Raw genomic sequence first — 19863 nt, 5'->3', positions numbered from 1 at the left:
TATTTTTTAGTATGTTTTGTTCTCTTACGGAGTATATTTTCTGTTATAAAACTTTGAATATAAAAATACATCTTACTTCTTTTTGTTATCGAATTTTTTTACATTTCTCATGAAATTATTGTTCTCTGAATTCAGCCTTAAATACACTTGGCCACAAGTAATGAAGTTCATATTTATTTTATAATAGTATTTCCTATAATTAATGAGATATTGCATTATGTTACAATTTATTATGTCAAAAGTTTTTATTTAATAATATGAAAACAGAATACAACGACTTACAATATGCATACATGTAGGTGTATACATTTAAGTTCTGCTTGCTGTTTTTTTAAACAATGTGTTTACCATTTTCTATGTGGTTAACATCTACAAGACAGCTACATGAATATATGACTTATAAAATTATGAATATATGACTACCTCATGGATATTGTATCTAAAAGATTTTGTATGTTTTATATTTTGCAGGTACAAAACACCGTTGACAATTTGATGAACAAGAAAATGCGCAGCTACAAAACACTCATTGCCAATTTCAAAGAGAAAATGCTCAAGCACAGTTATTCGGAAGAAAACTTTACTTTTTATGGAAACCTGCTTTCCTTTTAAATTTGAGAAAACATCTATCTAAATATATTTATACATGACAATAAATATAATACACTGGGTTGATTTTTTATTTTTGTTTCTTTATGTATTCCTAATTGTTTACTAATAATTGAATAATTGATCGATTTGATTTTTTTTAATTCTTTACTAATACTTCAATAATTGATGTAATTTTGATTTATAATTTTAATTTTCTCTAAAATAATTCTTAATTTTCATATATAGATTTATTATTATAATATTATTATTTAAATAAAAAATATTATAAATATTCCCGTGCATTGCACGGGTCCATATACTAGTTTAGTACATTGAAAAACTATATTAAAACACTTATAAGAAATATTGCATACGTGTCATCTCGTTACTTACAACTTATGACGTTATTATGTGCTTCAGTTGGAAAACATTAATGTTTTTTCGATATCATACTCAGTAACTATAACAATGACATTTATAGAGCTTGTAGTCAACTTTGGAACATTTTGGATATTTTATCAATCTAACAATTAAGAATAAGTTACTTACTCACGCACTTAGTCTTAATATGTTTGTATCATATACATTTTCGCTAATTCTTTAAGATGATCTTATGTTTCATTTATGAGAAATAACATCTTTAAAATTATAATGGATATCAAAACAAAAATCCTACTTCATTCATCAATTGCACACATATAACATTTAAATTTATTTCAGTTACCAATCAAAAGTTTTATCTAATTTTTTTTTCTTAAACCAAATAAATTTTTTTTAGATCAAGTTTATTCTCTATTTTTAAATAGATCCATTACCATTTGTATTAATTAATTACTTCATTTTAAATTTATATTCTTAAATTTATGTATAAAATATTTTATATAATATTTAAATAATTTAAATAAATATTTTCTTTTACTCAATTAATTTTAAATCAAACACTTATTTAATTTAATAAATTTAATTTAACTAATTTATATTCAAAATTGATAAATTAAATAATTTATTATAACATTAAAAAAATAATTTTAAAATAAATATAATAAAGAATTAAATATACATTAAATAAATTTAAATTTTAAAATCCTAAACATGCGTGAGCCAAGCGGACGCATATGCGTGGGTTATGGCCGACGCAAAACCGACGCATATGCATGGGTTGAGGCCGACGCAACCCGACGCCTATGCGTGGGCTTTGGCCGACGCAAGCTGACTTTTTTTAAAAAAAAAATCAAATCCATTTCTGCGTCCCATTTCATTTTTGCGTGGGCTTTTAGTCAATTTGGCCGACGCGAGTACCGTCCGCAAGTGGCCCACGCAAAAAAAATGGAAGCTAGATGAAGGTTTTCTTGTAGTGAAAATTTATTCAAGGTTTTTGTTACGAGATTAACTAATACAGTAAAGATAAAAAAAAAAACACCAAAATTAATAAATTTATTGATTTAAAGAAATCCTAAGAAATATGTTTAGATTATCAAATTTTCATAAAAAACACTACTCGTGTTTTCAAGATCGTAAAAATTATTGTGAGTATAGTATGTAAAAATGAAAATTTATTTAAATGTTACATAATTCATATCACTTTTTTATTATCAACTTTTTAATTAATTATTTTTCACTAAAAAGCTAATTATTTTTCACAAAAGTATTAACTTTTAATTAATTTATATTACAAGAGGGTTTTGCGGGGTGGCGGTGGCGTCCTATAGCGACGTGCGGTGACTAGGGTTTCGCAGGACGACAGCGGTGTTCCAGATCGTGCTTCGCGATGACCAGGTTTTTCGCGCAGGTTTGTCCAAGGCGCGACGGCGGCCAGTGCTCGGAGGCGAGTCTGGATCGCGTTTTGCGCATCTATTGGGAGGATTGCAGAACGCGGTAGCGGCGAGTGCTGGTCTGTATTGCGGCGCGGTGTGTGCGCGTCGTGAGCGGTGGTGCGTGCGCGGGGTGCAGCTGAGTGCCGCGCTGATACGACCATTTGTGGTGGTGGTGCGGTGAGTAGTGGTGGTCCGCTGCCTGGACTGTGACGGTCAGCGACGGTTCTTGGCAACAACCTATGTCTTTTGGAGTGACGAAGGATTATAAGAGTTTCCTTATTTCATGAAATTGTTTGAAGGATCGTGAAGTATCTTCTTATACGAACGTACATGATAAGTCTGGCCAAAAGAAATCACTACAAAAAAAAACTGATTTACCTACGGACAAAATCCATATGTAACAGCAAAAATCCGTAGGTAAATCAGCATTACCCACAGATTTCCCACGGAAAAAAATTCGTATGTAATACTGGCATCGGTAATTTACCTACGAACTATGAGTTCGTAGGTAATAACAGTCCGTAGGTAATACCTACGACCACCAGTCCGTAAGTAATACCCACGACCACCAATCCGTAGGTAAAATCTACACATATTTCCCACCAACTATATTCTATGGGTAAATTCGTATGTAATCCTATATCCATCAAAATGTATATTCATGTATTTAAATGAATGCCTTTTTTAACACTTGTATAAATTTAATATATCCAACTCATATCCAAGATATACTAATGAACAATTTATTACCAAACATCATCCAATACACCTAACATAAAAGAAAAAGAAAACACATTTATGAAAGATAAACTCAAATCCACTTGAAATATCTGTAAAAATCCAAATAAACTTCAAACATAACTAAAGATCCCTAATTCAAAAGTCAAGTGACCTAATTATATAATCCGCAATTTAAAAAACTATAAACATAATCCTAATAGTTTGCATAATAAATATCGTCATCTTCTTGTTGCCTGGGTGGTTCCGCCTTGGTGGTTCTTGGTGTGACAGTACTTGTTAAAATTGTTGTTGAACGACACTTCGTATATCAGAAGGAAGGAAGGGAAGAAAATCCCAACAATCAACAACCTAAGAGAATAGGTACCTAACTGCATAACACAAAATAGAGAAAAGGAAAATCTCCTTATCAATCACTTGTCAAATTCTAATGTATAGTAAATTAATTCGGACAATTTTCCTATTTCCTCTTAATTATGTGTGAATTAATTCTAGAGGACATCTAAAATTGAAAGAAGAAATATATTTGAATTTTTTTTAAATACCACCTTTGTGGTTTTATTAAAATGGTTCTGAATTGTGATGATACTTGATTGCTACATTCTGTTTTGTTGGTTTAGAGAATTTTACATTTTAGAATTTACATATCCATTTCTCTTTTCAATCTAATTTACATAATATAACTATAATTTAAAAAAAAAATATTTTAAATAAACAATTGTGATACGCAATCGGCTTTCTAACATACTCACATGCTTTTCTGGATCCAACTTTGATCTTCACCAAAAGTCTAGCTTCAATATCTTGTTTTCTCAACTGCACACAGATATATTAACATTAAAAATTTATATTAATTCTTTTTATACGGTAAATGAAATGGTTAAGTTTAGTTTAGGTGGTTTTAAGCAAGAAAATGCAATGATATTTGAACAAAAGCATATGAAGTTCGGATCAGTTGGACCAACTAAGCAAAAGAGTATTTGAGTATTTTCCCTTATCAAATGAAAGACACACGTACATAAATATATATATAGAGAGAGATTCATAGTCATAAATAATTTCAGAAACATTTTTTAAAAAACTTATAAAATTAACAAAGTATAACTTTACATAAAAAAAAAAAAATATATATATATATAGAGAGAGAGAGAGAGATTCATAGTCATAAATAATTTCAGAAACATTTTTTAAAAAACTTATAAAATTAACTAAGTATAACTTTACATAAAAATAAATAAATATATATATATATATATATATATAGAGAGAGAGAGAGAGAGAGAGAGAGAGATATAGAGATTCATAGTCATATCTACTTACCAAGTATGAGCTGATGGCAGACGATTAGGTGCTACATATGCCTTGTGAATCTGAAACCTTTGCAGACCAGAGATGCCCTGTAACGCCTTAAAGCCCTCCAACGAAATCTGGAAAATAGGTTACAACAAAGGCTACATATGTTACCAAGTGTGTTTTAAAAGAATTTAAGTACCCCTAACAAAGTTAAGTACTTTTACTCTAAGATGACAAACAATCTGAGAAGCACCCCAACAAGATTAACCTCGCCACCCCACCACCCCCAAAAAACCCTTGAGAATACATCACAACCGTTTACACCATACTACATGGTAAAATTCATGTATTGGTGTTGCATACTTGAACATATATCACTAACGAACGACTGTCACAACACATCTGGCAGAATGCTAATATTCTCCAATACTTCAACTATTTCATAGAATGAGGTAATGTAAATCTCTGACAAAGGAAATGAATTTATATAATTCATTGAGCCATATATATATTGTAGGGAGGAACAAATATAAATGAAGTTGTAAGATCTGCTAGACTTAAACCAGATAAGAATGGAAAGAATATGAAACTAAAAGTAACTTTTGTTATACTCAAATTAGGAAAAGTTTAAAAGAACTATTGATATTAGATATTCAACAAAGCTTAGAGAATTCGATATTATAATACCCAATCACTTAAGTTTGTATCTTATTGAATTATAACCATTGATTAGCCTCGAACCTAGGTAAATTAATAATTTCTGAAATCACAATTTTATACATGACTTCCCAAAACACATGCAGCTCCCCCAAGTCACTCACTTCTATGATGAGGCTGACACTTCTCTCCCTCAGCACCCACAATCAGTCTTATCGTACCCAATAACACTCTTATATTATGGCCTGACCCTTAAGTGTGTGCATGTTGCCTATGAAAAATAACTAATAAAGTCTTAAAGATTGTAAATTGAAACTCACCTCCAACATCCATTTCAAATTCATATAGTAATCAGGATCAACCGCTTCAATATCATGGCATGTAACCTTAACACCCAGTATATGCTTGTAGAGGTCGGGGGTAAAGTAAACATCCAGCAGTTGCCCATCAACCAAAGCCTTCCCCACCTGCATGTAAGATCAGACAAGTGTCAAAGATTCAAAACCACTCAACAGTTAACCAAAGTTTAATATTGGTGTCATAGACAGCTTTAACTATATATCGCCCAACAATATAATTAATCAACAAAACTTATGTCAGCTTGAACAAATCTTGAAATTATAGAGAGATGTATAAAACCCTATCACAGAAGCATCAATTCAAGTCCATTCACCAACCACGCTTCTTCAGAAAATTTTTAGTTCTCTTCCTCGTGCGAGTGAAGACAATAACTACACAAGCCAAAATTCATTAAGGGAAGTTCACACTAGAGAAATTCAATTTCTTCAACCAATCCGGAGGATCCCTCGAAACTAAGGTTATCATAAAGATTATTAAAGCTACCCCAACTAAGATCCTTGTCACTGGTTTAATTAGTGAGTCCTGCAAAAGAGAACTTTCAGCCAACGAAAATATTACATGAATTACATATATGTTTTTATTAGGATCACATGAATTTCATATCATAGACAGATATTGATAATGGTGGTTTGCAGCATTTCAATTTAAAAAAAAAAGAAAATTGTAGAGTATCTACATCAGTAGTTAAAGAAAATACATATAAATAATGTAAAATCCTTGATCAGTAATATGTCCTTCATGATTTCATAATTTGATTTCTAGGCATTAAATGATGCTTGAGGTCCGGTCCTGTAACCTACAAACTTTGTTGCACTGAAAGAAAAAGCTTTCACAAAACTCGATTAATTAAAAGCCATGACAAACAGATTTAGAGAGAATAAGCAAACCTATTTTTATCACAACATTCATAAAATTCACAGTGTGAAGCATCATGAACCTAAAAAAATATTCAATTTACAGTAAACTTTTTGTAACACCAAATATTTTAGCTTATGCTTATTAAATGAAAAAAGGCTCTAAAAGAGGGTACAATAGGCTAAAACTCAAGCAAAGGAGTGATTCAATTCAATCCCTGAATCATACAACATAATCTCCATTTTATTAAAAAATAATACTAAAATATAATTTACATCATTATTTGCTTGTAGGTACTAATTTTTTATTGGTAAGATATCCCTGTTTGAAAATCCTACAAAACCAAACCACTTGGTCCTTTCCCAGCCTTTTAGAACAGAACAAACAACAGTAATGAAAGAGTGTTCACCTAGTTCCCATATTAAACTCGTAAATTTAAACAGATTTTTGGGTTAAGAATTCAATCAGAGAAACCAAAAGAAAATTCAGGCAATTTATATCTTAACTATAACCACATTTTGAATTGAGCTACAAAAACTCAGGTAACACTCTATGCTCACACTCCTAATCGCATATATTACTACCTAGTCCTTTGATAGGAGAATTAATAAGAAACATCCTATTACTGAGTAGGTTTATGTTAGAAGGGAGAGGGGTACAACAGGGACTTCAAATCCTATGAATAACAGAACAAATAATGGAGGTTTTGTTAGGAGAACGGAATATAAATAGGTGTGGTAGTTGGAGGGAGGGCCATTGTATTGGTCAGTTTGTATTCGGAAGGTCCATGTTCCTTGAATTACCCGGAGGATTCTTTAATTTTTTTCAACAGAAGTTTATTTTTCTTACCCCTGAACCAGTTTGCATCATCTTTGCTAACCTGACTGACCAACACAGCCAAGCAGATTGAACATACAACTGCAAACTTAGATACATATTGGCCGACCATAATTGCAAAATAGTTATAGTACAAGATCCCCAATCTGTGCCAATCATGAGTTGGGTAAGGTAGGTTGCACAATCCAGGAATCATGTTACAAAAAGTAAGACAATATATAATGCATTCCAAAGACAAAAATTTAAGTTTTTGGAAAAGAAGACTTACATCTCCTCAAATTTTGGTCCTGCACGATACAAAACAGAACACCAGCTTCTTCGCTTCAAGGTCGCATATGAAGAAAACAGTATGAGATCACAATAGATTATCAATATCAATACTTTAGGTATCATGGAAAATACCCTAAACCTACTGAACATTATCCTACAATAAATGAAAGAAAAAAAAAGCCAATACCTTTCTCAGTACAGGATGAATGAAGCCTCCGTAAATCTCCTTTGAATCGTCTATGCTTCAGGCCACCACGACGAAGCTCTCCATTGGGTTTTTCACTAAATTTTCGAAGTCGGGGTTGAGGATTTAGGTTTACAATTACGAACACCAGATTAGGGCTTTCAGTTTCACAAATTGAAACCAGAAATGGGAGATTTCAGTGATGGAAGACACGGGATTTGGGTTGCAGGAACAAAAGAGAGATTGGAAACACATTTTCCAAACGGAGAAAGAACGAGAACTTCAAAGTTCCATTGTTTGGGCGTTTTAGAACTCTGAAGGTATTAAGGTTTCGATTACTCACATCACGGTTTAGACTTAGATTTGATAACCCTCCATTGACATTTTTGAAGAAAACCTAAGAGTGTAATCTGTGGTGGAGGAAAGGAAACCAATTCAACATAATATTATTTTCTTTTATTTTTTTAAAATACTTTATTTTACTTATGGTTAAGCATGGTACTGAGTGTTAAAAATTTTCCTGCCACCTCATTTTCGTATGAAATGTGCCACTTCAGCTTGTTTTTTTTTTTTTTTTTTTACTTTTAATAACATTACCTATTACTTTTAATAACATTACCTACGGGATCTTTGGTAGGTAAAACCCATTTTACCTACCAAAAAAATTCATGGGTAATTATCCATAGGTAAAACAACTTTTTCTTGTAGTGAATCTTTTACTTAGACTTTGGAAATTACATGTGTTATTCATTTGTACCAGCTACCTACTCCTTGCATTAAAGAAGACATGATTGTAGTCCGGATCAATGAGACAAATTACTTGGTTGGCCTTGAGGATTATAAGACCCATATTCATGGTGAGGTTATTCATTCTAAGGGGATAAACCTCTCACACACTTGGTGTGGAAGGCTCTTGGACTGTGGAAAACAATTGCTTTCGGGAAGGGTTTTTACAAGTTTGAGTTCGCTTCTTTAGAAAACATGTGATGGGCCTTTGGGATGGGTTCCTTGAAGTTATCTCTAGGTTTCTTGAGATTGTTTTCCTGGACAAAAGATGTTGTTCCAACTACCATGAAAAATACCAAAACTTAGGCTTGGGTTCGAATCTACAAATTGCCTTTGGAGTATTGTAAACTAAGGGCGATTTTTTCCATCATCAGAGGTCTCGGTACTCCTTTGCCTTCGGATGAGAATAATATGAGAAAGAATATGGGTATGTTTTTCAGAGTCCTGATGGATATTGATATGATGTCCCCTCTTCTTGATCACATTTGGATTGAACATCCAAACTATACTTTTGTAGCTGGTGTGGAATACGAATAACTCCCTCCTTTTTGCTCTCATTGTAAGATGATAGTGCATGAGCTTGCTCAGTGTCGGGTGATTCATGATCAGGATTGTGTTCTAGGGCCTCAACATAAATCTTCTCAGAAGATAATTTCTGATGAACGAAATCAGGGGAGGATCGTGGTTTCTAAACAATGTAAAGAGTATCGGAAGAAAGATCCGCAACAGAAGCTCGTGGAAAGCCCCACGATACATTGAACAGTAATGTTCCTGGCGGGGCTAATGCAGGGTCACCCTTGGGCCACCTCGCTTCTGATAAACTAGGTGGAGTGGAGGATAATTTTGTTGACATGCCTTCTCTTGATCATGAATCCATGCAAGGCTTGTCAACTCACACTTCAGATTTCCTCGAACAGGGGATGCTAAGGAATTCACCTGCTGTTATGAAAGTTAAAGGCTCAAAGTCTCATGCTTCTATTGAGGATCACCCTGTGGAAGTCTCGACCCCTCTAGCGATACCATCTTCATTGCGTCCCACCTCTCCTCAGAGGGCTAAATCACCTACAACCGCTACAACACCAATCAATACTCCAATTGATGGTCATCACGTGGAAGTGTCTACTATTGTGACTGTACCATCTCTATCGCCTCATACCTCCCCTCGGAAGGCTACGTCTCTTGGGAATGTTAAAGCACTATCGTTGGTCCTGCAAAATCACTTTTCTTCTCTTGATGGTTTGGAAACTACAAATATGGGAGGTGATCCTTATATTGGTACGTCTACTGCTATTGTTGAATTTAATTATGACCATATCACTTTTGAAAATCCGGTTTGTTCAAAATTTTGGACTGATCCTAAAGAGATGGAGGAAGATGTCAGTGATACTGGGGAAGAGATACTTTGCACTAAAAGAAAACCACAAAGATCACCTAAGGGGACTGGTAAATCCAAAAAAAGTGTTAAGATAGTTATTTCCACAACGTCACAATGAAAGTCTCTTCATTTTTCTGGAATGTTAGAGGTCTGGGAAACCACAAAAATGTGGAGATGTTGATTAGTTTACTTAAACTACATAAACCCCTTCTGTTTTTCTTGCTGAGCCTATGATGTTGTACACTGATTCTTTTGAAATCCTTTTGAAATCTGTTAATATGCATTTTGTCGCTACGTCTCCTATTGTTAATAAAGTTGCTAAACTTTGGTATTTGTCGGTTCCTAATCTGGTCCGAAATTTCTTGGTAAATGAACAATTTATTTTTATAACTTGCCATTTGCATGATAAACATTTTATATTTGCAGGTGTTTATGGCACTAACACATTCGTGGCTAGATGATTTTTGTGGAGGGATCTTAGTTCCTTCATAGGGCCTTGGTGTATTTTGGGAGATTTTAATGTTGTGCTCTCGGTGGATGATGATAAAGGGGGGGTGACTGATGGATATCCAATAGGAGAGGATTTTATTAATGAAGGAAGAGGATTTTCACCTACACATTTGAAGTTCTTCCTTCTAGTCTTCTCACAAATTAAAAGAAGTCAAAGAGAAGATCAAGCCTAAAGATAAAGAAGTCTACAAACTCTCAAATAATAGGCTTCATATTAAATATCTCTCTTTATAGTTTCTTTTAAATTGTAAATAATATAGAATAATGTTTAGAAAGGTGCTTAGAGGGAAACATTAGACACCTCTTTTGTAAAAGCATCTTTAGGTTTTAGTTTAGCAAATTCTAGAAGCTTGGGGAGTGAGCTTAGTAAGGGGGGTGTGATCTTAGGAGCTTTTTTGGGTAGCTTAGGGAATAAGCTATGTAAATGACCAGCCCTTACTCCTATAAAAGGAGGGCTTAGGTCCTTCACAATTCAGATTGGAATTTTATAGTAGAGAGACTATACTCAAATTTGGAGAGAAATTGTGAGTCTAGAGTCTTCTTCTTCCTTTGCCTTATCTTGTGAGCAATGGTGAGCTTCAAGTGGCGGCACTCCATCACTTATCTTGGATCAAGGTGCCAAGTGGCGTGAATGGCTTCTTCCAATTCTCAAAATCCAGCAAGCATCTTCCTATAAGTGTTCTTCTTCCTTTTCTTCAATTTTCCATTCGGTAGTTTTAATTCCTAGTATTTTCCTTCATTTTCTACCGTTTACATTTGCATTTCCAGCTTTGTTCTTTGTTTCTATTCGGTTCAGTAGCTAGCTTTTCAATTCTGTCCAGTTTTTAATTCTTGTTCTTCATTCCTTGTGTTTTGATTCCATTTGACAATATATGGACTTCCATATGAGTCTTGGTTGGTGCTAAGTCTTGGTGAGTTCTTGAATTAGAACATTGATTCAATTCTAAAGTAAGGTGCCATTTATGACCAGCTCAAGTTGCTCCTAAGAATGTCAAAGAATCATGTATTCTTGTAGTTACATTCACATCATGTGGTATCTAGAGTCTAGGTTTGTTTTTGCTTAAATTTTGAGTTGTATTGCACTTTACATTTCAAGAGCTCTTTAATTCAAGTTGTTTACCATTCTGTTTTAGGATTTATTTTGAGTTTTCTTGCTGTTTTCTTTTGTTACACCATGTGTTTGTGAAAAGGATTCTAGCACTCATTGTTCATATGAGTATGGCTGCTCTTTTGGAATGGCATTCTCCTTCCTAGAGTTGACCTTAAGCTTCCTTTCACTTGTTGTTACAGCTTGTAATATGTCTTTTAATTTTGTAATCTTGTCAAGTTTTGTCTTAGTCATGTTAATCCATAATTGTCATTACTTCTAGTAGTACTTTTATTGCTTTGATTGTTTCTTGCTTTGGTTTACTTTCTGTTTTTGAGTTTATTTGCTTGATCCTTTGTGCATTTTCATTTTTAGATTTGAGTTCATGCTTGTATCTTCATTCTATACAAGTTCCTTTACTCAAATTCCATTATGTCTTTGCTAGTTCATCTTACTGTTTTTCTTTCCTGAATGGGATACTCTGTTTTCTTCCAAACGTGCTACTGTTTTCAATTTACTGCAATTAATTGGCTCACTGGAAATTTGTGAAAATTTGGATTTACATACTTCAAAGTGTTACAAAAGCATAGAAAAAAGAATCACTCAAAAATTCCAAGTACAAAAAAAATGATAAATAAAATACGAAAAGTGTACAATACTGCCGAAAAGAATACGGTAATTGGGCAGCAATTTTGAAAAATTTATTTCTCTCAATTGGCTTACTGTTTTTACCTCATTCCAGTGCCATTTTTGAGTTAAGACATTGAAGTTTCTGTGGTTAATTTTTCACATTCCAGTTCGCTTTCAATCAGTACAGTTAAATCTGTAAACATAGCACAGTTTGCTTTTAAAAAAAAAAAAAAATTCCAGTAGCTGTTTTCTGTTTTCTTTAATCTACTCTAGCACTTTTCTTTAGGACTTTTTTTGTGTGCCTTCTTTCTTCATTGAGTTCCTTATTTTCTTGATTGCCTTTCATTCATATTCTTTCTAGTTTGTCCAACATTGCTCTCTGTTTTTGGTTTAGCTTTTATTGTTTACACCTTTTCTTGCTTGTCTTTTTGTTCTTCTTAAAGTTGTATGGAGACTTGTTCTTAAGTAAGTTGGTTTGCTGTGACATATTTCACTTGAAGCTACTCCATTCCACAAGCAAGGCTTGGTTGAGAACAGAATATTTTCTTGGAGTGGTTTGAGTGCTTTCTTGGGCATTTACCAGCAACCTATATCTCACTGTTTTTAATTGTCTAACAAGTTTCTTTCACTGTTTTGTTTTCTGTTTTTGTGTATTTTCTGCTCATGGCTCATTTCTCTAGTGGAGAGTCCTCTAAACCGTGCTCCCCACAAAAGGCAGCCCTTTATGAAGACTTAAAGAATGCCAAGCAATCCAATGCTCACTATCTTGAGGTGATAAGGAAGATGGAAGCACGGCTCCAAAGTTTGGAGTTAAACCGAGAAGAAATGCATCAAAACCGTGAGAGAAGAACTCCTCCTCCTAGTCAGCATTCTTCAAGGCACTCCCATGGTTATTATGAAGATAATCCAAGGCCAAGACATCATCACCATGAAGAGAGGCGCCAACATGTGGCTGGCCCTTGTTCTTCTAATGTAAAACTTCCTAGTTTTAGTGGTGAAAGTGATCCCAATGTATACTTAGGATGGGAGGCTAAGGTGGACCAAATTTTTGATGTAAATGGGGTTAGGGATGAGCATAGGGTTAAGTTAGCTTCTTTAGAATTTTTGGACTATGCCATGCAATGGTGGCATCAATACCTCATGGACATTGACCGAAACAAGAGGCCGCCCGTGGTCTCTTGGAACGATTTGAAAGCATGTTTACGCGCTAGATTCGTACCCCCACACTTTAGGAAAGACCTTATGTTGAAACTCCAACGGTTTCATCAAGGCACGCTAAGTGTGGATGATTACTTTAAACAACTAGACACGCTTTTAATTCGAGTTAATATGGATGAGAGTGAGGAAGCTAAGATAGCTAGGTTTGTGAGTGGCCTTCGAAGGGACATTCAAGATGTGGTAGAGTTACAAGAATATTCTTCTTTGGAAAATGTGGCGCACCTTGCTAGTAAAATTGAAAATCAACTTGCAAGGAAAAATGCTTTCAAAAATTCTTCTAAGGATAACTACTACCACTCTTCTTGGAAAAACAAAAATAACTCTTTTTCAAATATCCCTTCTAAGGACTCTACTTTCAAACCTAGAGAGTCTAAGCCTTCCACTTCCAATTCTAGGCCTAAATCACCACAAAAGTCGTCTAGTAAGAAGTGTTTTAAATGCTTAAGCTATGGACATATTGCTTCTAATTGCCCTTCTAAACGAGCTATGTATATGCATGATGGGGTAGATAGTAGTGAGCATGGGTCCGAATCTTCTAGACATTCCTCACCTTCTAGATCCCCAAGTGAGAGTGAGAGTGAAAGCCCACATGAGGGTGACCTATTACTAATAAGACGCATGCTTGGACAAGTTTTGAAACCTTTTGATGAAACTCAAAGAGAAAATATTTTTCATTCAAGGTGTCTTATTAATGATAGGGTATGCTCTTTAATTGTGGATGGGGGGAGTTGTGCTAATGTGGCAAGCACAAGAGTGGTAGACAAACTTGGATTACCTACCATCTCTTATGCCAAGCCCTACAAATTACAATGGTTAAGTGAGGTAGGTGAGATTGTTGTTAACAAGCAAGTCCTCATTACATTTTCTATTGGTAAATATAAAGATGCGGTCTTGTGTGATGTTGTCCCAATGGAAGCCACACATATTCTTTTAGGTAGGCCATGGCAATTTGATAGAAAACTTTTTCATGATGGCTTTACCAACAAAATTTCTTTTACCTTCCATGGGCACAAAGTCATTCTTAAGTGTCTCGCTCCAAAGGAAGTACATGAGGACCAAGTTAAAATGAGAGAAAAGAGAGAGAAAGAAAAAGATATAAAAAGCTCCAAGAGAAGCCTTCTCATGTCCACACAACAAGTTAAAAGGGTAATAGTTACTCAAAAGCCTATTTTTTTAGCTATTCCTAGGACTATTGAATGTGAGTCGGCTAAGGATAGTCCCACATGTTTGGACAATTTGGTAAAGGACTATGAAGATGTGATTCAAGATCCTCCTAAAGGCTTACCACCTCTAAGAGGGATTGAACACCAAATAGACTTAATGTCCGGGGTTTCTTTACCAAATCGTCTAGCATATAGGACCAATCCCAAAGAAACTCAAAAAGAAAATGACAAGGAAATTGAAGTACATGATAAACCGAGTCTTAATACCTTCTCAACTAAATCACTTTTGTTGACTCGTGCTACGCCTACAAGGTATTCTTCTTCTTTGTCATTTTCATTACCTAAGGTTCCTACTTCCCCACCATATTGGATAAAGAATGTTAAGGATGATTTTTTCATATCTCCTATTTTACCAAATAATATCATTCCTAAACAATCTTTTCCAACATGGTCTGTGTATAGACCATCTTTTTCTGAACTCTCAACATTTCAACGTGATAAGTCATGTTTGCCCATTTCTTCTTGTATTCTCTTATATAATAGCAAACTGACTTTGTTTTATGCAGGAGTACTGAATTCGCGGACGAATTCTCTCCCACTCGGGGAGTATGATGGATATCCAATAGGAGAGGATTTTATTAATGAAGGAAGAGGATTTTCACCTACACATTTGAAGTTCTCCCTTCTAGTCTTCTCACAAATTAAAAGAAGTCAAAGAGAAGATCAAGCCTAAAGATAAAGAAGTCTACAAACTCTCAAATAATAGGCTTCATATTAAATATCTCTCTTTATAGTTTCTTTTAAATTGTAAATAATATAGAATAATGTTTAGAAAGGTGCTTAGAGGGAAACATTAGACACCTCTTTTGTAAAAGCATCTTTAGGTTTTAGTTTAGCAAATTCTAGAAGCTTGGGGAGTGAGCTTAGTAAGGGGGGTGTGATCTTAGGAGCTTTTTTGGGTAGCTTAGGGAATAAGCTATGTAAATGACCAGCCCTTACTCCTATAAAAGGAGGGCTTAGGTCCTTCACAATTCAAATTGGAATTTTATAGTAGAGAGACTATAGTCAAATTTGGAGAGAAATTGTGAGTCTAGAGTCTTCTTCTTCCTTTGCCTTATCTTGTGAGCAATGGTGAGCTTCAAGTGGCGGCACTCCATCACTTATCTTGGATCAAGGTGCCAAGTGGCGTGAATGGCTTCTTCCAATTCTCAAAATCCAGCAAGCATCTTCCTATAAGTGTTCTTCTTCCTTTTCTTCAATTTTCCATTCGGTAGTTTTAATTCCTAGTATTTTCCTTCATTTTCTACCGTTTACATTTGCATTTCCAGCTTTGTTCTTTGTTTCTATTCGGTTCAGTAGCTAGCTTTTCAATTCTGTCCAGTTTTTAATTCTTGTTCTTCATTCCTTGTGTTTTGATTCCATTTGACAATATATAGACTTCCATATGAGTCTTGGTTGGAGCTAAGTCTTGGTGAGTTCTTGAATTAGAACATTGATCCAATTCTAAAGTAAGGTGCCATTTATGACCAGCTCAAGTTGCTCCTAAGAATGTCAAAGAATCATGTATTCTTGTAGTTACATTCAAATCATGTGACTCCTAATTAGGTTTCTTGTAATGAATTCCTTGATTGGATTAATATTAATGATCTTTCTTGTATGCCTTTTATTGAATCTTGTTATACTTGGTGTAATGGAAGGAGAGAGTTGCATAGAATTCATAGAAGATTAGATAGGGCTTTATGTAACGGAGTGTGTCTGGATGAATGAGATTCTTGTACTTATAAGGTTCTTGTTAAAAATTGTTCTGATCATTCCACTATTCTTGCTAGTCTTACTAGTTATTCTTTGAGGAAGGTTAGCAATTTTCGTTTCTTTTCTATGTGGGTTCAGGACACTTCATGTCTGAAACTTATTCATGACTCTTGGGCTAATAAGGTGTTTGGTTGTCCTGTGTTTATTTTACAACATAAGTTAAAAAGGTTGAAAATTGAGCTCAGAGACCGGAATAATTTTTTTTTGGTAATACAGTTCTTCTTAAACAGAGTTTCCTCCTTGGTATTCAACAAAACTTAAAGATTGCTAGTATGTCTGATATTGATGGACTTATCTGTCAAGAAATGATTGCTAAAAAGGAGTTTGATCATGCTTTTTACTGTCAATATTTATTTTGGAAAGAAAGAGCTAAGATGCTTTGATTTAAAGATGGGGATAGAAATACTTCTTTTTTCCATGTTGTGGTCAAAGGGAGAAATAATTATAGTGGGATTCATCGTCTACGGATTGATAATGCAGTTATTGGGGATCCTAAACTCATTGAGGAACATATTTTGGACTTTTATAAAACTCTTTATGCTGAGTCTATTTCTCATGTGCAGGATACAGGCAATATGGAAGATTTTATTGGTACTTATATTCCTGAGATGGTTTCCTCTGAGAAGAATATGATGTTGATTAAATTTCCTAATTTTTTGGAAATCAAGAATGTTGTTTTTAACCTTAATGGTAATAGTGTTCCTGTTCCTGATGGTTTTGGTGGTGTTTTCTATCACTCTTATTGGGAAATTATTGGGACAGATGTTTGCAATGCCTTCCAACAATTTTTTAAACAAAATTGGGTTCTCCTTGGAATGAACAGTAATGTGGTATCTCTTATTCCTAAGATCATGGGTGTTGAATCATTATAGATTACAAGCCAATTGTTGTTGCTAATTTTAAATTTAAGATTATTTCCAAGATTTTGGCAGATCGGTTTGTTCTTGTGGCTGCCAAAATAATTTATCCTAATTAGTATAGTTTTGTGCAGGGGAGACATATTCAGGATTGTATTGGTATTGCTTATGAAGTTATTAACATGTTTTCTAGAAAGGTTCGAGGAGGTAATGTAGCTTACAAAGTTGATATTCACAAAGCCTTTGACACTCTGAGTTGGAAGTTGATATTCATAAAGCCTTGGTGTATTTTGGGAGATTTTAATGTTGTGCTCTCGGCGGATGACGATAAAAGGGGGGGTGACTCCTAATCAGGTTTCTTGTAATGAATTCCTTGATTGGATTAATACTAATGATCTTTCTTGTATGCCTTTTACTAAATCTTGTTATACTTGGTGTAATGGAAGGACAGAGTTGCATAAAATTCATAGAAGATTAGATAGGGCTTTATGTAACGGAGTGTGTCTGGATGAATGAGATTCCTGTACTTATAAGGTTCTTGTTAAAAATTGTTCTGATCATTCCCCTATTCTTGCTAGTCTTGCTAGTAATTCTTTGAGGAAGGTTAGCAATTTTCGTTTCTTTTCTATGTGGATTCAGGACACTTCATGTCTGAAACTTATTCATGACTCTTGGGCTAATAAGGTGTTTGGTTGTCCTGTGTTTATTTTACAACATAAGTTAAAAAGGTTGAAAATTGAGCTCAGAGACCGGAATAATTTTTTTTTGGTAATACAGTTCTTCTTAAACAGAGTTTCCTCCTTGGTATTCAACAAAACTTAAAGATTGCTAGTATGTCTGATATTGATGGACTTATCTGTCAAGAAATGATTGCTAAAAAGGAGTTTGATCATGCTTTTTACTGTCAATATTTATTTTGGAAAGAAAGAGCTAAGATGCTTTGATTTAAAGATGGGGATAGAAATACTTCTTTTTTCCATGTTGTGGTCAAAGGGAGAAATAATTATAGTGGGATTCATCGTCTACGGATTGATAATGCAGTTATTGGGGATCCTAAACTCATTGAGGAACATATTTTGGACTTTTATAAAACTCTTTATGCTGAGTCTATTTCTCATGTGCAGGATACAGGCAATATGGAAGATTTTATTGGTACTTATATTCCTGAGATGGTTTCCTCTGAGAAGAATATGATGTTGATTAAATTTCCTAATTTTTTGGAAATCAAGAATGTTGTTTTTAACCTTAATGGTAATAGTGTTCCTGTTCCTGATGGTTTTGGTGGTGTTTTCTATCACTCTTATTGGGAAATTATTGGGACAGATGTTTGCAATGCCTTCCAACAATTTTTTAAACAAAATTGGGTTCTCCTTGGAATGAACAGTAATGTGGTATCTCTTATTCCTAAGATCATGGGTGTTGAATCATTATAGATTACAAGCCAATTGTTGTTGCTAATTTTAAATTTAAGATTATTTCCAAGATTTTGGCAGATCGGTTTGTTCTTGTGGCTGCCAAAATAATTTATCCTAATTAGTATAGTTTTGTGCAGGGGAGACATATTCAGGATTGTATTGGTATTGCTTATGAAGTTATTAACATGTTTTCTAGAAAGGTTCGAGGAGGTAATGTAGCTTACAAAGTTGATATTCACAAAGCCTTTGACACTCTGAGTTGGAAGTTGATATTCATAAAGCCTTGGTGTATTTTGGGAGATTTTAATGTTGTGCTCTCGGCGGATGACGATAAAAGGGGGGGTGACTCCTAATCAGGTTTCTTGTAATGAATTCCTTGATTGGATTAATACTAATGATCTTTCTTGTATGCCTTTTACTAAATCTTGTTATACTTGGTGTAATGGAAGGACAGAGTTGCATAAAATTCATAGAAGATTAGATAGGGCTTTATGTAACGGAGTGTGTCTGGATGAATGAGATTCCTGTACTTATAAGGTTCTTGTTAAAAATTGTTCTGATCATTCCCCTATTCTTGCTAGTCTTGCTAGTAATTCTTTGAGGAAGGTTAGCAATTTTCGTTTCTTTTCTATGTGGATTCAGGACACTTCATGTCTGAAACTTATTCATGACTCTTGGGCTAATAAGGTGTTTGGTTGTCCTGTGTTTATTTTACAACATAAGTTAAAAAGGTTGAAAATTGAGCTCAGAGACCGGAATAATTTTTTTTTGGTAATACAGTTCTTCTTAAACAGAGTTTCCTCCTTGGTATTCAACAAAACTTAAAGATTGCTAGTATGTCTGATATTGATGGACTTATCTGTCAAGAAATGATTGCTAAAAAGGAGTTTGATCATGCTTTTTACTGTCAATATTTATTTTGGAAAGAAAGAGCTAAGATGCTTTGATTTAAAGATGGGGATAGAAATACTTCTTTTTTCCATGTTGTGGTCAAAGGGAGAAATAATTATAGTGGGATTCATCGTCTACGGATTGATAATGCAGTTATTGGGGATCCTAAACTCATTGAGGAACATATTTTGGACTTTTATAAAACTCTTTATGCTGAGTCTATTTCTCATGTGCAGGATACAGGCAATATGGAAGATTTTATTGGTACTTATATTCCTGAGATGGTTTCCTCTGAGAAGAATATGATGTTGATTAAATTTCCTAATTTTTTGGAAATCAAGAATGTTGTTTTTAACCTTAATGGTAATAGTGTTCCTGTTCCTGATGGTTTTGATGGTGTTTTCTATCAATCTTATTGGGAAATTATTGGGACAGATGTTTGGAATGCTGTCCAACAATTTTTTAAACAAAATTGGGTTCTCCTTGGAATGAACAGTAATGTGGTATCTCTTATTCCTAA

At 34.1% G+C, this 19863-nt stretch overlaps 1 protein-coding gene across 4 annotated transcripts; it reads right to left on the bottom strand.

The window, feature by feature from the left end:
* Positions 1–3132: 3132 nt before the first annotated feature.
* Positions 3133–8041, bottom strand: LOC137819048 (uncharacterized). 4 transcript variants are annotated; one of them, XM_090296789.1, is made up of 7 exons: positions 7603–8041; positions 7414–7461; positions 7158–7291; positions 5414–5560; positions 4464–4570; positions 3896–3959; positions 3133–3514 (listed from the first exon to the last, which is right to left on the bottom strand). In XM_090296789.1, exons 3-6 carry the CDS (start codon positions 7242–7244, stop codon positions 3956–3958), a joined length of 345 nt encoding a protein of 114 aa, XP_090152915.1. In that variant the 5' UTR covers positions 7245–7291; positions 7414–7461; positions 7603–8041; the 3' UTR covers positions 3133–3514; positions 3896–3955. The 4 variants fall into 4 exon arrangements, 2 of the variants coding, with proteins under 2 accessions (XP_090152915.1, XP_090152914.1); XM_090296788.1 differs by having other exon boundaries at positions 7414–7466; positions 7603–8016; XR_016516443.1 differs by lacking the exon at positions 7158–7291 and having other exon boundaries at positions 7414–7466.
* Between the last annotated feature and the right edge of the window lie 11822 nt (positions 8042–19863).

The sequence above is a fragment of the Phaseolus vulgaris genome, chromosome 10 (genome assembly GCF_051622355.1).
Source record: "Phaseolus vulgaris cultivar YP4 chromosome 10, ASM5162235v1, whole genome shotgun sequence".
In the NCBI taxonomy this organism is placed as follows: domain Eukaryota; kingdom Viridiplantae; phylum Streptophyta; class Magnoliopsida; order Fabales; family Fabaceae; genus Phaseolus; species Phaseolus vulgaris.
This window is presented reverse-complemented; position numbering and strand designations above follow the sequence as displayed.

What these genes read in the sequence shown, in the direction of transcription:
- LOC137819048 (XM_090296789.1), bottom strand. Translation starts at nt 7,244, where the DNA reads ATGTATCTAAGTTTGCAGTTGTATGTTCAATCTGCTTGGCTGTGTTGG. An exon ending in TGATGCAAACTGGTTCAGGG is followed by an intron (nt 5,561 to 7,157) that starts GTAAGAAAAATA and finishes TCTTACATGCAG; the next exon opens with GTGGGGAAGGCTTTGGTTGA. An exon ending in ATTTGAAATGGATGTTGGAG is followed by an intron (nt 4,571 to 5,413) that starts GTGAGTTTCAAT and finishes CCTATTTTCCAG; the next exon opens with ATTTCGTTGGAGGGCTTTAA.